The sequence below is a fragment of the Oryx dammah genome, unplaced genomic scaffold, assembly GCF_014754425.2.
Source record: "Oryx dammah isolate SB20612 unplaced genomic scaffold, SCBI_Odam_1.1 HiC_scaffold_23, whole genome shotgun sequence".
Lineage (NCBI taxonomy): Eukaryota > Metazoa > Chordata > Mammalia > Artiodactyla > Bovidae > Oryx > Oryx dammah.
The window spans coordinates 60,892,469-60,917,048 of record NW_024070207.1 but is presented as its reverse complement, the minus strand read 5'-3'; the positions used below and the strand labels follow the sequence as shown (position 1 = coordinate 60,917,048).

At 37.5% G+C, this 24,580-nt stretch overlaps 1 protein-coding gene across 1 annotated transcript in view; it reads left to right on the top strand.

The window, feature by feature from the left end:
* Positions 1 to 24,580, top strand: part of APOOL (apolipoprotein O like) — an 89,733-nt gene that overhangs the window by 53,377 nt on the left and 11,776 nt on the right. Inside the window, exons 3-6 of the mRNA XM_040265624.1 lie at positions 9,651 to 9,770; positions 14,870 to 14,924; positions 16,837 to 16,935; positions 24,181 to 24,272. Coding sequence (XP_040121558.1) covers positions 9,651 to 9,770; positions 14,870 to 14,924; positions 16,837 to 16,935; positions 24,181 to 24,272 — 366 coding nt within the window. The remainder of the gene's footprint in view (positions 1 to 9,650; positions 9,771 to 14,869; positions 14,925 to 16,836; positions 16,936 to 24,180; positions 24,273 to 24,580) is intronic.

Here is a 24,580-nt window from a genome sequence, read left to right as displayed (position 1 = left end):
AGAAATCAAATCAACAAAATTAGAAATGAAAATGGATAGATGACAACAGACAACACAGAAATACAAAGGATCATAAGAGACTACTATCAGCAACTATATGGCAATAATATGGACAACTTGGAAGAAATGGACAAATTCTTAGAAAAGTACAACTTTCCAAAACTGAACCAGGAAGAAATAGAAAATATTAATAGACTCATCACAAGCACAGAAATTGAAACTGTAATTAGAAATCTTCCAGCAAACAAAAGCCCAGGACCAGACAGCTTCACAGCTGAATTCTACCAAAAATTTAGAGAAGAGCTAACACCTGTCCTACTCAAACTCTTGCAGAAAATTGCAGAAGGTAAACTTCCAGACTTATTCTAGGAGGCCACCATCACCCTAATACCAGAACCTGAGAAAGATGCCACAAAAAAAGAAAACTTCTGTCCAATATCACTGATGAACATAGATGCAAAAATTCTTAACAAAATTTTAGCAAACGGAATCCAACATCACATTAAAAAGATCATACATCATGACCAAGAGGGCTTTATCCCAGGGATGAAAGGATTCTTCAATATCTGCAAATCAATCAATGTAATACACCACATTAACAAATTGAAAAATAAAAATCACATGATTATCTCAATACATGCAGAGAAAGCCTTTGACAAAATTCACCATCCATTTATGATAAAAAACTCTCCAGAAAGCAGGAATAGAAGGAACTTACCTCAATATAGTAAAAGCTATATATGACAAACCCACAGCAAACATTATCCTCAATGGTGAAAAATTGAAAGCATTTCCCCTAAAGTCAGAAACAAATGCCCACTCTCACGACTACTATTCAACATAGTTTTGGAAGTTTTGGCCTCAGCAATCAGAGCAGAAAAAGAAATAAAAGGAATCCAAATCGGAAACGAAGTAAATCTCTCACTGTTTGCAGATGACATGATCCTCTACATCGAAAACCCTAGACTCCAACAGAAAATTACTAGAGCTAATCAATGAATATTGTAAAGTTGCAGGATATAAAATCAACACACAGAAATCCCTTGCATTCCTATACACTAATAATGAGAAAATAGAGAAATTAAGGAAACAATTCCATTCACCATTGTAATGAGAAGAATAAAATACTTAGGAATATATCTACCTAAAGAAACAAAAGACTTCTATATAGAAAACTATAAAAGACTGGTGAGAGAAATCAAAGAGGACACTAACAGATGGAGAAATATACCGTGTTCATGGATTGGAGTAATCAATATAGTGAAAATGAGTACACCACCCAAAGCAATCTACAGATTCAATGCAATCCCTATCAAGCTACCAATGGTATTTTTCACAGAGCTAAAACAAATAATTTCACAATTTGTATGGAAATACAAAAAACCTCGAATAGCCAAACAATCTTGAGAAAGAAGAATGGAACTGGAGGAGTCAACCTGCCTGACTTCAGGTTCTACTACAAAGCCACAGTCATCAAGACAGTATGGTACTGGCACAAAGACAGAAATATAGATCAATGGAACAAAATAGAAAGCCCAGAGGTAAATCCACACACCTATGGACATCTTATCTTTGACAAAGGAGGCAAGACTATACAATGGAGAAAAGACAGTCTCTTTAACAATTGGTGCTGGGAAAACTGGTCAACTACTTGCAACAGAAAGAAATTAGAACACTTTATAACACCATACACAACAATAAACTCAAAATGGATTAAAGATCTAAATGTAAGACTAGAACCTATAAAACTCCTAGAGGAGAACATAGGCAAAACACTCTCTGACAGAAATCATGACAGGATCCTCTATGACCCACCTCCCAGAATATTGGAAATAAAAGCAAAAATAAACAAATGGGACCTAATTAAACTTAAAAGCTTCTGCACAACAAAGGTAACTATAAGCAAGGTGAAAAGACAGCCTTCAGAATGGGAGAAAATAACAGCAAACGAAGCAACTGACAAAGAATGAATCTCAAAAATATACAAACAACTCCTGCAGCTCCATTCCAGAAAAATAAATGACCCAATCAAAAAATGAGCCAAAGAACTAAAGAGACATTTCTCCAAAGGAGACATACAGATGGCTAACAAACACATGAAAAGATACTCAACATCACTCATTATTGGAGAAATGCAAATCAAAACCACAATGAGGTACCATTTCACAACAGTCTTATGGCTGTGATCCAAAAGTCTACAAGCAATAAATGTTGGAGAGGGTGTGGAGAAAAGGGAACCCTCTTACACTGTTGGTGGGAATGCAAACTAGTACAGCCACTACGGAGAACAGTGTGGAGATTCCTTAAAAAACTGGAAATAGGACTGCCATATGAACCAGTGATCCCACTGCTGGGCATACACACTGAGGAAACCATAAATGAAAGAGACACGTGTACCCTAATGTTCATGGCAGCACTGTTTATAATAGCCAGGGCATGGAAGCAACCTAGATGTCCATCAGCAGATGAATGGATAAGAAAGCTGTGGTACATATACCCAATGGAGTATTACTTAGCCATTAAAAACAATGCATTTCAATCAGTTCTAATGAGGTGGATGAACCTAGAGCCTATTATACAGAGTGAAGTAAGCCAGAAAGAAAAACACTAATACAGTATAATAACACACATATATGGAATTTAGAAAGACGGTGAAGATTGTTGAGGTCCTTTAATGGACCAGGACCTGGTGGCCTGGAGTCGATGATAAGAAAGTGAAAGAGAGATCTGGAGGTAGAGAGAGAGAGAGATAAAGAGAGAAAGAAAGAGCAAAAGAGAGAATGAAAGAGAGAAAGGAAGGAAGGGAGGGAGGAAGGAAGGAAGAAAGAAAGAAAGAAAGACACGGGGATCCAAGCTCTGATAGAGCAAAGGTGCTTTAATGATTTTTCTGTGAGTATATATAGGCTGTGGTACAAGAAATTTCTTTTGACAATGATAAAGATCAGAAAACCAAACGTACAGCAACTGTTACCAAGGGAACAAGGGATTAATAATGGTCACAAGGTCAGAAGACAATCCATATCTCAAGAAAGGGGATTGAGACTAAGCAGTTTTGTCATAAAGAGAATGTTTACTAAAGGAGATTCAAGCCTGTCTCACACAATTATCTCGGTTCCTCAGAGCAGCCTGCTGTTCTGCCTAGAAAGAAACAAAAGACTTGTGAGAAACAGTACGTAGGAATCCTCCTGTTAAACACTCCCTGACAAACAATAACCCTTTATGCAAGACAGCAAAAGAGACACAGATGTATAGAACAGTCTTTTGGACTCTCTGGGAGAAGGCAAGGGTGGGATGATTTGGGAGAATAGCACTGAAGCATGTATATTATCATATGTTAAACAAATCACCAGTCCAGGTTTGATGCATGATATAGGATGCTCAAGGCTGGTGCACTGGATGACCCAGAGGAATGGTATGGGGAGGGAGGTGGGAGGTGGGTTCAGGAGGGGAACACGTGTATACCTGTGGTGGATTCATGTCAGTGTATGGCGAAACCAATACAATATTATAAAGTAATTAGCCTCCAATTAAAATAAATAAATTTAGGCCAAAAAAAAAAATGCTGGAAATTTGATCTCTGGTTCCTCTGCCTCTTTGAAGCCCAGTGTGTACATCCGGAATTTCTTGGTTCACATACTACCAAAGCCTAGCTTGATGGATTTTGAAAATAACCTTACTAGTATGTGAAATGACTGAAGATTCACTGTAATTTAAACATGCTTTGGCTTTGCTCTTCTTTGGGATTGTAATGAAAACTGACCTTTTCCAGTTCTGTGGCCACTGCTGATATTCCAAATTTGTTGACATATTGAGTGCAGCACTACAACAGCATCATCTTTAAGACTTTAAATAGCTCAGCTGGAATTCCCTCACCACCACTAGCTTCGCTCATAGTAATGCTTACCAAGGCCCACTTGACTTCACATTGCTGGATGTCTGGCTCTAGGTGAGTGAACACATCATCGCGGTTATCTTGGTCATTAGACCTTTGTTTTCATAGTTCCTCTGTGTATTCTTGCTACCTCTTCTTAATATCTTCTCATGGGCTTCCCTGGTGGATCAGATGGTAAAGAATCTGCCTGCAGTGTGGGAGACCTGAGTTTGATCCCTGGATCAGGAAGATCCCCTGGAGAAGGAAATGGCAACCTACACCAGTATTCTTGCTTGGAAAATCCCATGGAAGGAGGAGCCAGGCAGGCTCTAGTCTATGGGGTTACAAAGAGTCAGACACAACTAAGCAACTTCACTTTTTTTTTTTTTTCTGTTAGATCCATACCATTTCTGTCTTTATTAGATTTGATAGAGTGCCTGAGGAACTAGGGACAGAGGTTCAGAACATTGTACAGGAGGCAGTGACCAAGAAATGCAAGAAGGCAAAGAGGTTGTCTGAGAAGGCTTTGCAAGTAGCTGAGGAAAGAAGAGAATTGAAAAGCAAAGGAGAAAGGAAAAGCTATACCTAACTGAATACAGAGTCCCAGAGACTAGCAAGGATAAGTAAGAAAGCCTTCTTAAATTTAAAGTGTACAGGTTGATTTTTTGACATATGTATACATTGTAAAATGAGCACAGTCAAGCTAATTAACATCTGACATCTTATATAGTTACCATTTTCCTTGTGTGTGTGTGTGGTGAGAATATTTATAGTCTACCCTCTTCAGTTCAGTTCAGTTCAGTCGCTCAGTCGTGCCTGACTCTTTGCGACCCCATGAATCGCAGCACGCCAGGCCTCCCTGTCCATCACCATCTCCCGGAGTTCACTCAAACTCACGTCCATTGAGTCGGTGATGCCATACAGCCATCTCATCCTCTGTCGTCCCCTTTTCCTCCTGCTGTCAATGCCTCCCAGCATCAGAGTCTTTTCCAATGAGTCAACTCTTCACATCAGGTGGCCAAAGTACTGGAGTTTCAGCTTTAGCATCATTCCTTCCAAAGAACACCCAGGGCTGATCTCCTTCAGAATGGACCGGTTGGATCTCCTTGCAGTCCATGGGACTCTCAGGAGTATTCTCAAAAACCACAGTTCAAAAGCATCAGTTCTTCGGTGCTCAGCCTTCTTCACAGTCCAACTCTCACATCCATACATGACCACAGGAAAAACCATAGCTTTGACTAGATGGACCTTTGTTGGCAAAGTAATGTCTCTGCTTTTCAATATGCTATCTAGGTTGGTCATAATTTTTCTTCCAAGGAGTAAGCGTCTTTTAATTTCATGGCTGCAATCACCATCTGCAGTGATTTTGGAGCCCCCCAAAATAAAGTCAGCCACTGTTTCCACTGTTTCCCCATCTATTTCCCATGAAGTGATGGGAAAGGTGATCAGTCCTGGGTGTTCATGGGAAGGAGTGATGTTGAAGCTGAAACTCCAGTACTTTGGCTGCCTGATGTGAAGAGCTGACTCATTTGAAAAGACCCCGACCCTGGGAAAGATTGAGGGCAGGTGTAAAAGGGGACGACAGAGGATGAGATGGTTGGATGGCATCACTGACTGATGGACATGGGTATGGGTGGACTCTGGGAGTTGGTGATGGACAGGGAGGCCTGGCGTGCTGCAGTTCATGGGGGTGCAAAGAGTCAGACACGACTGAGCAACTGAACTGAACTGAACTGAATGGGACCAGATGCCATGCCGTGATTTTAGTTTTTTGAATGTTGAAATTTTTTTAATAGAAATTTATTGATTTTAATTGGAGATTAATTACTTTACAATATTGTATTGGTTTTGCCATACATCAGCATGAATCCACCATAGGTATACACGTGTTCCCCATCCTGAAACACCCTCCCTCCTACCTCCCCGTACCATCTCTCTGGCTCATCCCAGTGCAATAGCCCCAAGCACCCTGTATCATGCATCAAACCTGGACTAGCGATTCCTTTCATATATGATATTATACATGTTTCAATGTCATTCTCCCAAATCATCCCACCCTCTCCCTCTACCACAGAGTCCAAAAGACTGTTCATTACATCTGTGTCTCTTTCACTGTCTCGCATACAGAGTTATTGTTACCATCTTTCTAAATTCCATATATATGCGTTAGTATACTGTACTGGTGTTTTTCTTTCTGGCTTACTTCACTCTGTATAATAGGCTCCAGTTTAATCCACCTCATTAGAACTAATTCAAATGTATTCTTTTTAATGGCTGAGTAATACTCCATTATGTAACCAGCTTTTTAACTCTCTTCTCTGAACCTCATCAAGAGGTTTTTTAGTTGCTCTTTGCTTTCTGCCATTATAGTGATATCATCTGCATATCTGAGATTGTTGATATATCTCCTGACAAACTTGATTACAGCTTGTGATTCACCCAGCCTGGGATTTCCTATAATGTAATCTGCATATAAGTTAAATAAGCAGTATAACTATATACAGCCATGACATACTCCTTTCCCAATTTTGAACCAGTCCATGTTCTACATTCAGTACTAACTATTGCTTCTTGACCTGCATACAGGTTTCTGAGGAGACCGGTAAGGTGGTCTGGTATTCCCATCTCTTTAAGAATTTTCTGCAGTTGTGATCCACACACTTAAAGGCTTTGGCATAGTCAATAAAGCAGAATTAGATATTTTTCTGGAATTCTCTTGCTTTTTCTATGATCCAACAGGTGTCAGCAATTTGGGTTCTGATTCTTCTGCCTTTTCTAAATCCAGTTTGTACATCTGGAATTTTTTCAGTTCATGTTCTGCTGAAGTCTAGGTTGAAGGATTTTGATCATTACCTAGCTAGTATGCGAAATTAATGCAGTTGTATGATAGTTTGACCATTCTTTGGCATTGTCTGTCTTCGAGATTGGAATGAAAACAGACCTTTTCCAGTCCTATGGTCATTGAGGAGTTTTTGAAATTTATTGGCATATTGGGTGCAGCACTTTAACAGCATCATCTTTTAGGATTTTAAATAGCTCTGCTGGAATTTCATCACCCTCACTAGCTTTGTTTGTAGTAATGCTTCCTAAGGCCCACTTGACTTCATGCTCCAGGATGTCTGGCTCTAGGTGAGTGATCACAACATCATGGTTATGCAGGTCTTAAGGTTTTTATATAATTCTTCTGTGTATTTTTGCTACCTCTTCTTAATCTCTTCTGCTTCTGTTAAGTCCTTACCATTTCTGTCCTTTGTAGTGCCCATCTTTGCATGAAATATTCCCTTGATATCTCCAGTTTTCTTGAAGAGATATCTAGTCTGTCCCATTCTATTGTTTTCCTCTATTTCTTTTCACTGTTAGCTTAGGAAGGCTTTCTTACCTCTCCTTTCTACTCTCTGGAACTCTGCATTCAGTTGGGTGTGTTTTTCCCTTTCTAATTTGCTTTCTGCTTTTCTTCTTTTCTCAGCTGTTTGTAAAACCTCCTCAGACAACCATTTTGCCTTCTTGCATTTCTTTTTCTGTGGAATGATTTTGTCACCACCTCTTGTACAATGTTATGAACCCCCCTCCATGGTTCTCCAAGCACTCTATCAGATCTAATCCTTTGAATCTATTTGTCATCTCCACTGTATAATCATAAAGAATTTGATTTAGGTCATACCTGAATAATCTAGTGATTTTCTCTACTTTCTCCAATTTAAGCCTGAATTTTTCAATAAGGAGCTCATGATCTGGGCCACAGTCAGCTCCTGGTCTTGTTTTTGCTTCTCCATATTTGGCATCAAAGAATATAATCTGATTTTGGTATTGACCATCTGGTGATGTCCATATGTAGAGTCATCTCTTGTGTTGTTTGAAGAAGTGTTTGCTATGACCATTGTGTTCTTGTAGCAAAACCCTATTAGCCTTTGCTCTAGTTCATTTTTTACTCCCAAGGCCAAACTTGCCTATTACTCCAGGTAACTCTTGACTTCCTACTTTTGCATTCCAATCCCCTATGGTGAAAAGGACATCTTTTTTTTTTTATTTTAGTTCTAGTTTAGGTCTTCATATAACCATACAACTTCAGCTTCTTCAGCATTAGTGGTTGAGGCATAGATTTGAATTACTGTGATATTGAATGGTTTGCCTTGTGAACAAACTGAGATTATTCTGTCATTTTTGAGATTGTCCCCATGTACTGCATTTTGGACTCTTGTCACCAAATATGGATGGGTCATGGTTGAGGGTTTTGGAAAAATGTTGTCCACTGGACAAGAGAATGGCAAACCACTTCAGTATTGTTGCCTTGAGAACCCATGAACAGTATGAAAAGGGAAAAATATATGACTCTGGACGATGAGCGCCCCAAGTCGGTAGGTGTACAATATGCTACTAGGGAAGAGCAGAGAAATAGCTACAGAAAGAATGAATTGTCTGAGCTAAAGCAGAAACAGTGATCAGGTGTGAATGGACATGGTGTTGAAAGTAAATTCCGATCCTGTAGACAAAAATGGTACATAGGAACTTGGAATGTTAGGTTCATGAATCAAGGTAAACTGGACATGGTCAAGCAGGAGGTGGCAAGAGTGAACATCAACATTTTAGGAATCAGTGAACTAAAATGAACAGGAACGGGCGAATTTAATTCAGATGACTATTGTATCTACTACTGTGGGCAAGAATCCCCTTAGAAGAAATGGAGTAGCCCTCATTGTCAACAGCAAAAAAAAAAAAAAAAAATACATGTATTTCATATCATATGTTCTAGTGTAGACATTTTTGCAGCTCTGATTCTGCTCTTTGTTGTTTCTGCTAGCTCTTGTCAAGATCCTTTCTAATTTTTTCTAATTTTGCTTCTTTGAATTTTTAAAATTTTTCAAAATGGTGTTTCATATTTCATAGAACCTTGTCTGTTGTAATTCTTTGAAGTCTGGGTGGCTTCCTCCAGAGAGGATCTGTTCATTTGTATCTGCTACATATCTGTGGGGGATACCAGCCTGGGACCACACTACATGTACACTTGATTTGAGATTTCTTAGATTATTGAGATAGTTTTGTGCTGTAGTTTATGAGTTCTCGCTTGTGACTGAAAATTCTTAGGAAATGTTCTTTCTTCTCTACTCAGTGACCAATCTTTGAGACAATCAGTTATCTTAACAGTCCCTTACAGTGAAATGTTTATTTCTAGCTCAATCTTAATTTGGGATGCAGCACCTTGAGATGCCAGTTTTTAAATGGTCTCCAGTAAGATTGCCCACCTCAAGCTCATTCTGGGTTTTGTTTTCTGAATCCATACTCCATTAACCATCTGTTTCACAGCAAATGACATCAAGATAAAAGCTGGTTTTGTTGTTCATCTCTGCATTTTTGCCTTCACTTAATGTCTGGCTTTTGAATAGTCTTTATAAACAGGTTACCAGGTTATTCCTGCATTTAAAATGGTTTACAATATAATTTGGTCTTCCCAGGTGGCGTTAGTGGTAAACAACTTGCCTGCCAATGCAGGAGACATAAGAGATGCAGATTCGATCCCTGGGTCAGGAGATCCCCTGGAGGAGGGCATGGCAACCCACTCCAGTATTCTTCCCTGGAGGAGTCTGGCAGGCTACGTAGTCCATAGGGTCTCAAAGAGTCATATGTGACTGAAGTGACCTAGCACACATGCAAAATATATTTTAGCAGCATTTTTCAGTTGTTTTCAGTAGCAAGGTTGGTAAGGATTCTTATCCTCCCATATGCTAGAAAAAAGAAGTCCAGCTATTTTTTATATTTTTGACATGAACTTTTCCCCTTCTAGCTCCCCATATATACTGCACCACCTCTCCAGTCTAAATATGTTGAAGAGCAGCCTGGTCATTTACAAATGGGCTTTGCATCCATTCGCACTACAACTGGTCATTATATTGGCTGGTGCAAGGTAAGTGAATTCTGATAGTGGTTTAATATCAGAGAGTTCTCATTTGTCTTACATAACAGTTGTTCCAGTTATCCGCTGATATGTAACAAACTGCCCCAAAACTTAATGGCTTAAAATGGTAACTATTATAACTCATGATTTTATGAGTCAGAAATTTAATCATACTTCAGATAGCTGATTCTTCTGTCACATATGTTATTGACAAAGGTCACTATCTAAAGGGTCCAAGACAGCTTCATTCTCATCTCTGGTACCTTGTCACAGATGGTTATAAGGCTGGGCTCAGCTGGGAATGTTGACTGAAGCATCTACACTCAGCCTCAGGTAGTCAGATAACTTACATGGACAGTTCAGGGCTTCTAGAGAAAATGTTGCAAGAAGCCTTAGTCACAATTCACCAAGCTTCTTACCTATCTTAAGATATCCAGGAAGGTTACTTGTACAACATTTTGTTGTTATATAAAGTCACTAAGGCCAACGTAGTTTTTATGGAAGATGAATTAGATGCCATCTCTCAGTATAAATAGCAGCAAAAAATTTGTGGCCATATATAATGTACTCTACTACTACTGCATAGATTAAATAAGTTCAACAAGCATTTATGTCACATGGCATGTACAAAACATTGTTTGAGTTTTTACATGAAGTTCTGAGGTTAATTCGGCATTGTTCCTTATTTGACTAAGTAAAATGTTCTCATATTAGGTTTGGTTCATAAGATATTTCAGACTATAGTCATCTATTGGGCAAAATAGAATTCACCTTATTTTAATACTTAGCTTTGGATCGACACTATCCAGCAGTAGAATGGTGGAATAAGCTAGTACATTACTGCTGTTTCATTATCATATCCACATAGATGTATGCTAACATCAACATTTCCAGTATCAATATCATAGTGATAATGTTGGTACTATTATTTTAATCATTGTGACCTAATAACCACACAACTTTTCCTCAAATCTAACCTATCCAATTGTGAACCCCTGTGCCTTTTTTGTTTCTAATCCATTCTTTTTAGAAAGAAAATTCTAATGTCCTTAAATAGTAAATCTTTGAACTGTGGTCATTTCAGCTGGCATTTCAAACATCTGATGAATATATGGTGTTTTATTTTATGCCTGTCAAACAATTCTGATAGACTTTTAATACACTCTTAATAGTTTGACTAGTTGTACTATAGTTTGGTCTTAGCAAGAAATAGCTTAACTAATAGGGTCTGAATCATGCCCCTGAGGCTATATGTCAACATCTGGATGATTCAGACTGAAGTCTCTTAAGAGCTCATTTTCCATAGTGTCCTCAAAGTCATTTTCAGTGAGGGAAATTGTTCCTGAGAGATCTTTAAATTGCTATTGTTTCCATCACCCAATTTAAGACCAAAAGAACTTTTTATTCTGTTAATATGTTGAACTGAATAAGTTGAAGGAGGGTGCTTTAAATGCATTTCATCTTCAATGTAAACATTTCCTCTCTAATTTTCTCTTAAAAATAATCTATTCTCTAAAAATTACCTCTGACTCAAATTACATTCTGCATTAAACTTATAATCATGGAGGGCAAATTCATTTTCTATTCCTATTCCTTAGTGTTTTGAAATTTAGGTAGCAGTGACCTCCAGTGGTAAAAGTGAATTCCTAAACACAGATAAGGAAAATTTCCCAAAAGAAGTGACTAGTTTTCTTCCTCAACAGTTACATGATTCCCAATCAACTGGTCTGTAAGTATTATAACTTCGAAGGTAACATTTTCTCAAGAGACAATCCCTAAGGAGAAATAGCTCAGTGGCAATTAGGATACCTGTTGGTTTGTACAGCTTTAAAACACAATGAACAGGTTCTGCATCTGATCATCATGAAAATATCTGAGACAAAGTCACTAATACTTTGTCAATAGCAATAACTTATTTCTTTCTTATTTAAAGTAATTATTTCTATTTTCTTCTCTTTGAAAATCTTTTATTGTTGTCATTGTTGTTTTCTTTTGTTGTTTTTATTCCATGATTTCATAGCATCTAGTTCATAGAAGGAGACTATATATTTACACTGTGTTTTGTAGTTCCATTGATAGAGTACAGCATGACAATGGGCAGTTGGTACCGGTAAATTATTCCATACGTTCATTTTTCTTCTGATGTAATTGAGATAATACCTATTGAAAAAAAATGTGTGTAACAATATTTCCTGTATTAAAATAGAAACAGGTAAAAGGAGTAATTTGATTTAAAGCTTTAATCCCTCCAATGGGTTAATATGATGTTGATTTGCAGAGAATATATGTTCCTATCGAAAAACTGTGTAGGATGATTTCTATCCTAAGATAAATGTCTTATTTATTTATCTAATGCACACTATAAAACTCAACATTCAAAAAACTAAGATCATGACATTCAGTCCCATCACTTCATGGGAAGAAGATGGGGAAAGAGTGGAAACAGTGACAAACTTTATTTTCTTGGGCTCCAAAATCACTGCAGATGGTGACTGCAGCCATGAAATTAAGACACTTGCTCCTTGGAAGAAAAGCTATGACAAACTCAAACAGCATACTAAAAGCAGAGACATTACTTTGCTGACAAGGTATATATAGTCAAAGCTACGTTTTTTCCAGTAGTCATGTATGGAAGTGAGAGTTGGACTATAAAGAAAGCTGAGTGCTGAAGAATTGATGCTTTTGAACTGTGGTGTTGGAGAAGACTCTTGAGAGTCCCTTGGACTGCAAGGAGATCCAACCAGTCAGTCCTAAAGGAAGTCAGTCCTGAATATTCATTGGAAGGACTAATGCTAAAGCTGAAACTCCAGTACTTTGGCCACCTGATGCAAAGAACTGACACATTTGAAAAGACCCTGAAGCTGGAAAAGATTGAAGGTGAGAGGAGAAGGGGACAACAGTGGATGAGATGGTTGGATGGCATTTCTGACTGATACACATGAGTTTCTACTGTTTCCCCATTTATTTCCCATGAAGTGATGGGACCGGATGCCATGATCTTCGTTTTCTGAATGTTGAGCTTTAAGCCAACTTTTTCGCTCTCCTCGTTCACTTTCATCAGGAGGCTTTTTAGCTCCTCTTCACTTTCTGCCATAAGAGTGGTGTCATCTGCATATCTGAGGTTATAGATATTTCTCCTGGCAATCTTGATTCCAGCTTGTGTTTCTTCCAGTCCAGCGTTTCTCATGATGTACTCTGCATATAAGTTAAATAAGCAGGGTGACAATATACAGCCTTGACATACTCGTTTTCCTATTTGGAACCAGTCTATTGTTCCATGCCCAGTTCTAACTGTTGCTTCCTGACCTGCATACAGATTTCTCAAGAGGCAGGTCAGGTGGTCTGGTATTCCCATCTCTTTCAGAATTTTGCACAGTTTATTGTGATCCCCAGAGTCAAAGGCTTTGGCATAGTCAATAAAGCAGAAATAGATGCTTTTCTGGAACTCTCTCGCTTTTTCTATGATCCAGCAGATGTTGGCAATTTGATCTCTGGTTCCTCTGCCTTTTCAAAAATAGCTTGAACATTAGGAAGTTCACAGTTCACGTATTGCTGAAGTCTGGCTTGGAGAACTTTGAGCATTACTTTACTAGCATGTGAGATGAGTGCAATTGTGTGGTAGTTTGAGCATTCTTTGGCATTGCCTTTCTTTGGAATTGGAATGAAAACTGACCTTTTCCAGTCCTGTGGCCCCTGCTGAGTTTTCCAAATTTGCTGGCATATTGAGTGCAGCACTTTCATTAGCATCATCTTTCAGGATTTGAAACAGCTCAACTGGAATGCCATCACCTCCACTAACATTGTTCATAGTGGTGCTTCCTAAGGCCCACTTGACTTCACATTTCAAGATGTCTGGCTCTAGATTAGTGATCACATCATCATGATTATCTGGGTCGTGAAGATCTTTTTTGTACAGTTCTTCCGTGTATTCTTGCCTCTTTATTTTTGGGGGCTCCAAAATCACTGCAGATGGTGACTGCAGCCATGAAATTAAAAGAGGCTTACTCCTTGGAAGAAAAGTTATGACCAACCTAGATAGTACATTCAAAAGCAGAGACATTACTTTGCCAACAAAGGTCCGTCTAGTCAAGGCTATGGTTTTTCCTGTGGTCATGTATGGATGTGTGAGTTGGACTGTGAAGAAGGCTGAGCACTGAAGAATTGATGCTTTTGAACTGTGGTGTTGGAGAAGACGCTTGAGAGTCCCTTGGACTGCAAGGAGATCCAACCGGTCCATTCTGAAGGAGATCAACCCTGGGATTTCTTTGGAAGGAATGATGCTAAAGCTGAAGCTCCAGTACTTTGGCCACCTCATGTACAGAGTTGACTCATTGGAAAAGACTTTGACGCTGGGAGGGATTGGGAGTAGGAGGAGAAGGGGACGACCGGGGATGAGATGGCTGGATGGCATCACGGACTTGATGGACGTGAGTCTGAGTGAACTCCGGGAGATGGTGATGGACAGGGAGGCCTGGCGTACTGCGATTCATGGGGTCGCAAACAGTCGGACACAACTGAGTGACTGAACTGAACTGAGACGTGAGTTTGAGCAAGTTTTGGGAGTTGGTGATGGACAGGGAAACCTGGCATGCTCCAGTCCATGATGTGGCTAAATTTGGACACAACTGAGCAACTGAACTGAACTGAATGCACACTAAGAAAAAGGGAGATGAAGCACTTTGTTTAGGGTTTTTGTTGTTTTCTCCACAAATCATTAATGTTGTTGCTGTTACTTTATTAAGCAGATGTTGTTTCTAAGCGAAATGTACCTCTCTTCATGCTTTTTAAAAATTCCATTCATTTTTCTACACTGTCATAAAATAAGATGATAAATCTTTGTATTTCTGTAATAACTTTTCTGTGAGCTGCAATGATTTTCTAGGGATTAATTTACCCATTTATATGAGAAAAATAATAATGTGTATTATCCATCTTAAATAGATGAAAAACAAGAAGAGAAGCTAAGTTCAAGAAGTATCCTGATAGATAATAGAGAAGCTAGATTTATTTTGGTGAAATTTCATATACTCTCAGAGATGTGGGCTATTTGATCTAATTATCAACATCTTCAAAAATACAGATGTCCTTTTTCCCCTCCTTTTTACTAGGGTGTTTATGTCTTTGTGAAAAATGGGATAATGGATACAGTGCAATTTGGAAAAGGTAGGTGAGTGAACCATCTATATCTGGAAATGTTCTATTGTCTTTTTAACTTGCAGAGTTTACATGTGAGAAAACATACCTGGAATGTTATCCATTATCATGTTTTACTCCATATAGCAGTTTATGACAATAATAAAGCAATGTTATCCATTATTTATTTAGCAATTATTATATGTTGAGGCACTATAATAAGCATTTTACATAATTTATCTAATTTAATTTGTAGCAAACCTGTGAATGTTGGTATTATACTTACTCCCATTTTATAGATGAGGAACCTATGGTTTAGAAGGGTTAAGTGGATTACCAAGGTCACATAGCTAGTAAGTGGCAACACCTGGACTCAAACTGTTTTGGCTACAAACCCCATATTACATATTCATAAACCATAAACTAGAAATATATCGCCATTATTATTAGCTAGTTTAAATAAGTATTGTTTGCTGTTAAAATGCATAGTAGTTTGCTTCCAATTGCTCAGAAACAGTACTTCAATTAGTCACCCTAGAATATTTGAGCTAATGTTGGAAAACAATTGTATTTGACTTGTTAATTTGATAATGGAGTTTGGCAGCAGATACAGCTCCCTTCTTAGACTAAGTCAGTTGTCAAAATAAATGTGTGTGGGGGGGTAGGGACAGAAAGATTAGCTAAAATTTTTAAATGTTGCTGATATTGATAACCTGTATATGTATCATCATATAATGTGTGTAGAGATTAATTCCCATTAATTCCAAGTTATATGCCTCATCAGCCTTGAGAAATATTAAATAAATGAAATCCATTAAATAATTATGATAGAGTATTTTGGGGGGTTGCATGGAACCAGAAACCATATAAACATGTAAAAAATCAAGAAATCTGGACTTTTACCCACTCTCTGTCTACTTTTTGTCTATACTCTGACCATTGGTTTTAACTGAGAGCAACAACTACTCTGAGGTTCCTGGGGAATAGTGTGACAAGCAGAGTGTAGTAGCTGCATGTTTTATTAGACCCTTATTCAAAGTTCCTTAATAAAGTATCTATTTCAATTATTTTTTGTATCCTCCTGCTGCTGCTGCTGCTGCTAAGTCACTTCAGTCGTGTCTGACTCTGTGTGACCCCATAGACAGCAGCCCACTAGGCTCCTCTGTCCCTGGGATTCTCCAGGCAAGAATACTGGAGTGGGTTGCCATTTCCTTCTCCAATGCATGAAAGTGAAAAGTGAAAGTGAAGTTGCTCAGTCATGCCCGACTCTTAGCGACCCCATGAACTGCAGCATACCAGGCTCCTCCGTCCATGAGATTTTCCAGGCAAGAGTACTGGAGTGTGTTGCCATTGCTTTCTCCATTCTGTTTCTTACCATTGTTTAAATAGATAAGGCCAGAAGCATTTTCATTATTGTGCATACACAATCAGGAATTTATAGTAATCCATCTTAAGATCTGCACTCTAGCATTATATTTCATTAAAGTGTAATAATCACCTCTATTAAGAAAATAAATGCTATTAAATAAGCTGTGGAAGGAAGATTTTTATTCTGTAGCAGGTAACTATTATAACTGGCTTTTTAAGTTGCTGCTCAAATCATTATTTTGTGTAGTTCTTTTTGTAGTTGTTCAGTTGCTAAGCCTTGTCCAGCTGTTTGCAACTCCATGGACTGTAGCCTGCCAGGCTCCTCTGTCCTTTACTATCTCCTGGAGTTTGCTCAAACTCATGTCCATTGAGCCAGTGATGCCATTCAACCATCTCATTCCCTTTTCCTTTTGTCTTTGATCTTTTCCAGCATCAGGGTCTTTTCCAATGAGTTGGCTCTCACGAATGTTTAAATCATCTGCTATTATCTTAGCAATTCTCTTAACTTTTCATCATACTGATATGAATGCCCAATTGTAAGTTATTCATATTAATTTTTAACTGATTTCTTGAGATGCATATGTATATCTGAAGAATCCACCTCGAGATTTTCTTCCAAAAATTGGAGTGATTACAGTTTCAGGATTGGCAGGCTTCATTTCAGCAAGAAAAGGTAAGGTTAAAATATATATATTCCCTCTTTCAATGCTATTATACTAATTTCTGAATTTTACTGCTACAGGAAAACCACATATCCCTTATTGAATATTAGTAGGATAGGCTAATGTAAAAAAATTTTTAGATTCTATAGTACCATGTGTTTACTTTACTTTCATAAAGACTTTTTTTGTGTTTTTAGAAATACAGTGCTTCCAAAAGAAGTCCAGTATCATTAGTTATTAGGGAAATGCAAATTAAAACTACTGTGAGTGAGATGTATGATGAGAGTAACCTGGAAACTTACAATACCATATGTAAAATAGATAGCCAATGGGAATTTGCTGTATGATTCAGGGAACTATATAGCAATCTAGAAGGGTTCAATGAGGAGGGAGATTGGAGGGAGGCTCAGGAGGGAGGGGATATGGGTGCACCTATGGCTGATTCCTGTTGATGTCTGACAGAAAACAACAAAATTCTGTAAAGCAATTATCCTTCAATTAAAAAACAATTTTTCAAAAAAGATACAGTGAGATAGCAATACATACCTATTAGAATATCTCAAATTAAGAAGAATACTCATACAAAATGTAGTTGAGTTTGTAGAGCAACTGACACTCTTGTACACTTTTGGTAGGAATACAAAATGAGATAGCCATTCTGGAAAAAACCTGACAGTTTCTCATAAAGTTAAACATGTAATTACTATGAGATCCAGTATTCCTACTCTTGGGTATTTACTCTGGATAACCTGTACACTAATGTTTATAGTTGTCATTGTTGTTCATTCACCCAGTCATGTCTGACTCTTTGCGACCCCATGAGCTGCAGCATGCCAGGCTTCCCTGGTGTATTTATAGTAACTCCATTCATAGCCACCGAAAGCTGTGAACAACCTAAATGTCTTTCAACAGTGAACTAATCTGTGGCACATTCATACAAAGGAATACTATTTAGGAACAAAAGGAATGAACTATTGACACATAAAACAATCTTGATGAATCTGAGTTAAAGAAGCCAGTCTTAAAAAGTTACACAATGTATGATTCCATTCATATTATTCTCAAAAAGGCAAAACTTTAGTGACAAAGAATGTCAGTGTTTCACAGGAGTGGGGAAAAGGTGTGACTACAAAGGGATAGCATGAGATAACTTTTAGGAGTGATAGAACATATTCTGATTGTAGTGGTGGTTTCATGACTCTGTACATATATTAAAATGGATAGAACTGTACCCCCAAAGTTGAATTTCCTGAATGGTCATTTAAAAATAAAATTTGAAAAATATATAGCTGTTCCTATTAAAATTGTAATTTATCATTTTGTTTTTCATCTTTTAGATAACATTATTTATGACAAGATCTTAATAATATCTCACTATTAAAAAAAGGACCTTGAAAAATTTACATTTATATAATAATGTATACTTACCACTCAAACTGCTTTTCTCTGCTTAGTTGTGAACACCCATATTTGGGGGACTATATTAAGAAATTGAGACAGAGATACTGATATATCTCAGAAAAAATTTATTCCCTCTTGGTTTCATCCTGATCAAGGTTATTGGAACTGACATCAGCTAGCTGGGAATGGAGATTCTGAGGTAGACAACTCAATCACTACTCTCATTCAGCACATGAGGGTTAATATGTTTCATTCTTTTCATCTTTGTACTCTGTATCTCTACCAACTTTGTCCTTTCTTCTCACTATACCACTTGTACAGAGTCCCCACAGCCATTCCCAGGGTAAATGGTTAGCTCAGAAGACTTAGAAGATTCAACCTATAGTCATATTCATGGCTAAGATTTATTCCATTAAAAGGATGCAAAGTAAAATCAACAAAGGGAAAAGATACATAAGACAAAGCTTAGAGGAAACGAATTACAAGCTTCCAGGAGTTTACTCCCAATAGAGTTGTATAAGTCATGTGTGCATGCTCAGTCACTTCAGTCATGTTCAACTCTCTGTGACTCTAACAACTGTAGCCCACCAGGCTCCTTGTATAAGTCATAGTTCAGTTCAGTTCAGTTCAGTTCAGTCGGTCAGTCGTGTCTGACTCTTTGCGACCCCATGAATTGCAACACGCCAGGCCTCCCTGTCCATCACCATCTCCCGGAGTTCACTCAAACTCACGTCCATTGAATCGGTGATGCTATCCAGCCATCTCATCCTCTGCCGTCCCCTTCTCCTGCCGCCAATTCCTCCCAGCATCAGAGTCTTTTCCAAAGAGTCAACTCTTCGCATGAGGTGGCCAAAGTACTGGAGTTTCAGCTTTAGCATCATTCTTTCCAAAGAACACCCAGCACTGATCTCCTTCAGAATGGACTGGTTGGATCTCCTTGCAGTCCAAGGGACTCTCAAGAGTCTTCTCCAACACCACAGTTCAAAAGCATCAATTCTTCAGCGCTCAGCTTTCTTCACAGTCCAACTCTCACATCCATACATGACCACTGGAAAAGCCATAGCCTTGACTAAACGGACCTTTGTTGGCAAAGAAATGTCTCTGCTTTTGAATATGCTATCTAAGTTGGTCATAACTTTCCTTCCAAGGAGTAAGCGTCTTTTAATTTCATGGCTGCAGTCACTATCTGCAGTGATTTTGGAGCCCCCCAAAATAAAATCAGCCACTGTTTCCACTATTTCCCCATCTATGTGCCATGATGTGATGGGACCAGATGCTATGATCTTAGTTTTCTGAATGTCACTCTCCTCTTTCACTGTCATCAAGAGGCTTTTTAGTTCCTCTTCACTTTCTGCCATAAGGATGGTGTCATCTGCATATCTGAGGTTATTGATATTTCTCCCAGCAATCTTGATTACAGCTTGTGCTTCTTCCAGCCCAGCGTTTCTCATGATGTATTCTGCATAGAAGTTAAAGAAGCAGGGTGACAATATACAGCCTTGACGTATTCCTTTTCCTATTTGGAACCATTCTGTTGTTCCATGTCCAGTTCTAACTGTTGCTTCCTGACCTGCATATAGGTTTCTCAAGAGGCAAGTCAGGTGGTCTGGTATTGCTATCTCTTTCAGAATTTTCCACAGTTTATTGTGATCCCCACAGTCAAAGGCTTTGGCATAGTCAATAAAGCAGAAATAGATGTTTTTCTGGAAGTCTCTTGCTTTTTCCATGATCCAGCGGATGTTGGCAATTTGATCTCTGGTTCCTCTGCCTTTTCTAAAACCAGCTTGAACATCTGGAAGTTCATGGTTCACATATAAGATGCACCTAAATCCTCCACTAATGAATTGTGACAATACTTATGAGATGTTGTCAGTCAGAGAAGCTCATTAGAGACTGAGTGACAGAGGCTATTATTGGAGACTAGTCATATAATCACTGTCTGTCTAGCATGTACCAATTTTCCAGACTCCCAGAAGGAAAGTATCAATAGTGGTTCAGCATAAACCATGTTATTTGTGAGTTGGACTATAAAGAAAGCTGAGCGCTGAAGAATTGATGCTTTTGAACCGTGGTGTTGGTGAAGATTCTTGAGAGTCCCTTGGACTGCAAGGAGACCCAACCAGTCAATCCTAAAGGAAGTCAGTCCCAAATATTCATTGGAAGGACTGATGCTAAAGCTGAAACTCCAATACTTTGGCCACCTGATTTGATGAACTGACTCATTTGAAAAGACCCTGATGCTGGGAAAGATTAAAGGCAGGAGGAGAAGGGGACAACAGAGGATGAGATGGTTGGATGGCATCACTGACTCGATGGGCATGAGTTTGAGTAAACTCTGGGAGTTGGTGATGGACAGGGAAGCCTGGCGTACTGTGGTCCATGGCGTCGTGAAGAGTCAGACACGACTGAGCAACTCCACTGAACTGAACCATTCTTGTGATTCAGGAAACAGTTTCTGTTAGTGTAATGAACTACTTACCAGTCAGGTTTCCGGGTGCCAGCTAATTGCCAGTCTTGCAAGCATACCTTACTAACGGTAGCAGTCTTGGGCATATGTTAACTGTTTTCTGCACATCATTAAATAACTCTCATAAGCACATAGTGAATTTTGTATTTGCCCATCTTCCATCTCTGGTATGGAATTTTCTCTCAGTAGGAATTACTGCCTCCCCTCCTCACTTAAGCCCTTACTTCTGGCCAGTAGCCATTTTGAGCACCTTCCATTTATCCTCTGTCTCCCAATGCCAGTCATTATCTCCAAACTAAATTATATGTGGTTAGAACCAGCTGAACCACAGTTCTGAACCAGCCTGGAGTTTGACATCAGATACATTATGGTTGGTTTACCCAGCTTTAGTCTTTAAAGTAGCCTCAACCCAAGTATACCTAATCACATATAAAACCTCTGTAAGTTATAAGAACATTCCAGCATTCTACTATAGCCCATGTATCTATCACAATAGATCTAACACTTTCCTTATAGATAGTATTATTGGCTCCTTGTATCATAGTTTTTATTCTAACACTATATGCAACCTCTAATTGCATACATATTATAAATTATTTGTTAGGAAAGACATTGAAAACCAAGATCACCATATGTAACAATAAGACAAAGAATTCAATTTTAAAGGAAACTGGCCAAAGTGTATTACTCAGTTCTCATAATCCACTTGTAAGAGAAACTGTTCCTTAGGTCATCCACAATGACTCTCAAGTGTCAGAGCTAGAGAATAATCTAACCCAATATTTTTTAAATTACAGAGCTCAGTTTATAAGTAAGTGAAATAAATATAGTGATTCTCAGGAAGCATTTTATTCAAAAATAAAATAGAGGAGGATAGCAAATATAAGAGTGTTTTGTACTCAGTATGGATAAATATTGTGAAACTTTTGTTTCAGTAGTGTGTGTGTGTATGTGTTTGTGTGTGTGAAAGAGAAATAGAAACAGACAAAGAGAGATAGGTCAAAATTTGTTCTTCAGTGTGAGTCATGGTCAAAAAAGTATGAAAGATGTTGGTTTAGTGTAATCCTATAATGCTACAGATAGAGCTCTAGAAAAAGGAAATCATTCAATGATTGCATAGTACATATTATATAGCTAGTTAGTGACTATGTCTAGAGTCATTTCCTACTTATAGGAGTAGGGCAGTTGAACACAAATACAATTTATTTTCTTGTAACCTGGCCTTTCATATCAAGTAAAGAGAGGATGAATGCAAATCTGTTTAATATTTAAAATAATAAAGAATACATGATGTGTGTATGTATACACACACAGAGAATGGAATATTATTACTCAGCCATAAAAAAAGAATGAAATAATGCCGTTTACAGCAACATGGATGGACCTAGAAATTATCATAGTAAGTGAAGTAAGAGAAAGACAGGTATCATAGGATATCACTTATATATGGAATCTAAACTATATAAATGAACTTATTTAAAAAACAGAAATAGAATCATAGACATAGAAAACAAACTTTTAGTTATCAAAAAGGATAGTGGGGATGAGAGAGGGAGGGAAATTAGGAGTTTGGGATTAATATATACACTACTATATATAAACTAGATAAACAACAATGATATAACACAAGGAACTATATTCAATAGCTTGTAATAACCAATAATGGAAAAGAATCTGAAAGAGAATATATATAACTAGATCACTCCCTATATACCTGAAACTAACACAACATTGTAAATTAAGCACACTTCCATTTTTCCCATAGATATATATTCATTTGAAAAAAACAGAATTAATCCAAGCATATGTATGCATCATATACTAGACATTTGGATAGCTGATTAGAGAATGGTATACTATTCGATGTCAATCAATAAAGGAATGGTTATACTTCAATTTTAAAATGATTTTAAAAAGTATAGGAACTACAAAAAAGTAAATAAAGAATAAAATAAGATGACACATAAAGGAAAAACTGTCACCTTCCAAGTTTAGGAGCAGCAGAATTAGAATTTGGCTGAGTCAAGGAAACCTACATTAAGAAATATTAGGTCAGAAAATATAAAATAAAAATCAAGAACCAAACTACAAATACTAGGATAATAGTGAGCAAGACATATTTTAATATAATTAGACCTTCTTTCCCAATATCACCAAAACCAGTCTATATCTAAAGGAAAGTAAAACTAAGGGTTGAAGCAGCCTACCTACCCACCTCCCTCAATGTTCAGTCTATTGTAGACATGACTGTAGAAGGCCTCATTACTAATAGTAAAAACCAGATAGAGAAATATATCTTGTTTTACCTTCCCTAAACTGTGAAGTTGCCTGGTATATTTTTCTGATATACCAGATAAACTGGTATATTTTACTGATATACCAGATAAACTGTCTAATTTTTAAATTGAGTTGTAAATTCTGTTCTAGAGAATAAAAGTACTTACCATAATTAGAAATCACATAATCTATAATAATTTCCCAGATCATATTTAGAGTCAAGGGTACCCACACAAGCATTTAAGATACATACTGTTTTGAATTAACAGTCTGTTTGAACTAAGCTATGGCTTAGAGTAGTGGGGTTCAAACTATTCTGTAGAATCTAGGGTTCCATGAACGTGTTCAGTGATGGTATGGGAATAGTGGAAAAGCCATGTAGGTAGGGCTTGATAATGAGCTTCACTTCCTCAGGCTAACTGGAGTAACTTCAAGTCTATAGATTTTATATATGAAGTTCCTAGTGAGGTTCTATTTGGAAGATTTTTTTCGAAGAATTTTGCTACTTTAAACAGTTTCAAAATGACTCCTAGATGCTTAATTAAGGCAGTAGTAAAATGAATGAATTATTACAAGTTACTTGCAATTATTAAATTATTACTTCAGTATTCTAAAGCAATGACATGAAGGAGTTATGTACCTTTTAAAATCTTTAACTTTATTCGTTAGTTGGATCATTTCAGCTTTCCAGAGACTTAGTAAAAAAATATATATATATCTGAAAAGAGTCCATTTCAGTTTAACATGGTGTTACAAACTTGGAAAAACTGTGGCTACAACTCTGGGTTTCTTAGGACATGAAAAAATACCTAGCTTTTAAAAAGAATAAAATCATCAACCCCCTTTGTGTAGGTAATTATCAATGTTAGATTGAGAATACTTTTTTTTTGATAATACTTTTCTTAAATTGAATGTGACAACTAAGGGATATTAATTGAACTGTAATACTTAAGGACATTTTACCTCTCATCTTGATTGGTATTTTTACCTAAAAAAATAACTTAGCATAGATGATGGCTTAAAGGGGAACAAAGAAAACATTAAAATTATAAAAGCATCAAGTGTCTGGCAGCATCTGTTTGGAGTTTAATACTGTGTTTTAATGTTACAGGTTCTCGGTTTAAGAGAATTGCTTATCCATTGGGACTGGCCACTTTGGGAGCAACTGTTTGCTACCCCGTTCAATCAGTAATAATTGCAAAGGTAAGCTCTTTTTAAGTGATAGCTTCATTTCAGTATTTGTTTAAATTCTCAGTGTGACAATATTTAAATGCCACACAGTACCTGTGACATTTAATTTTCAGGGAAATATAGTTGGTATTAACTCTGGTGGCAACTCTGTTGGCAAAATCACATTAGCATCTCAGCTTGTTAATGCCATTGTTAATTACATGATTATCACAAATAAATAGGATTAATTTGTTAAAATATAATTCAAATAAGGTGGATGAAACTGGAACCTATTATACAGAGTGAAGTAAGCCAGAATGAAAAACACCAATACAGTATAC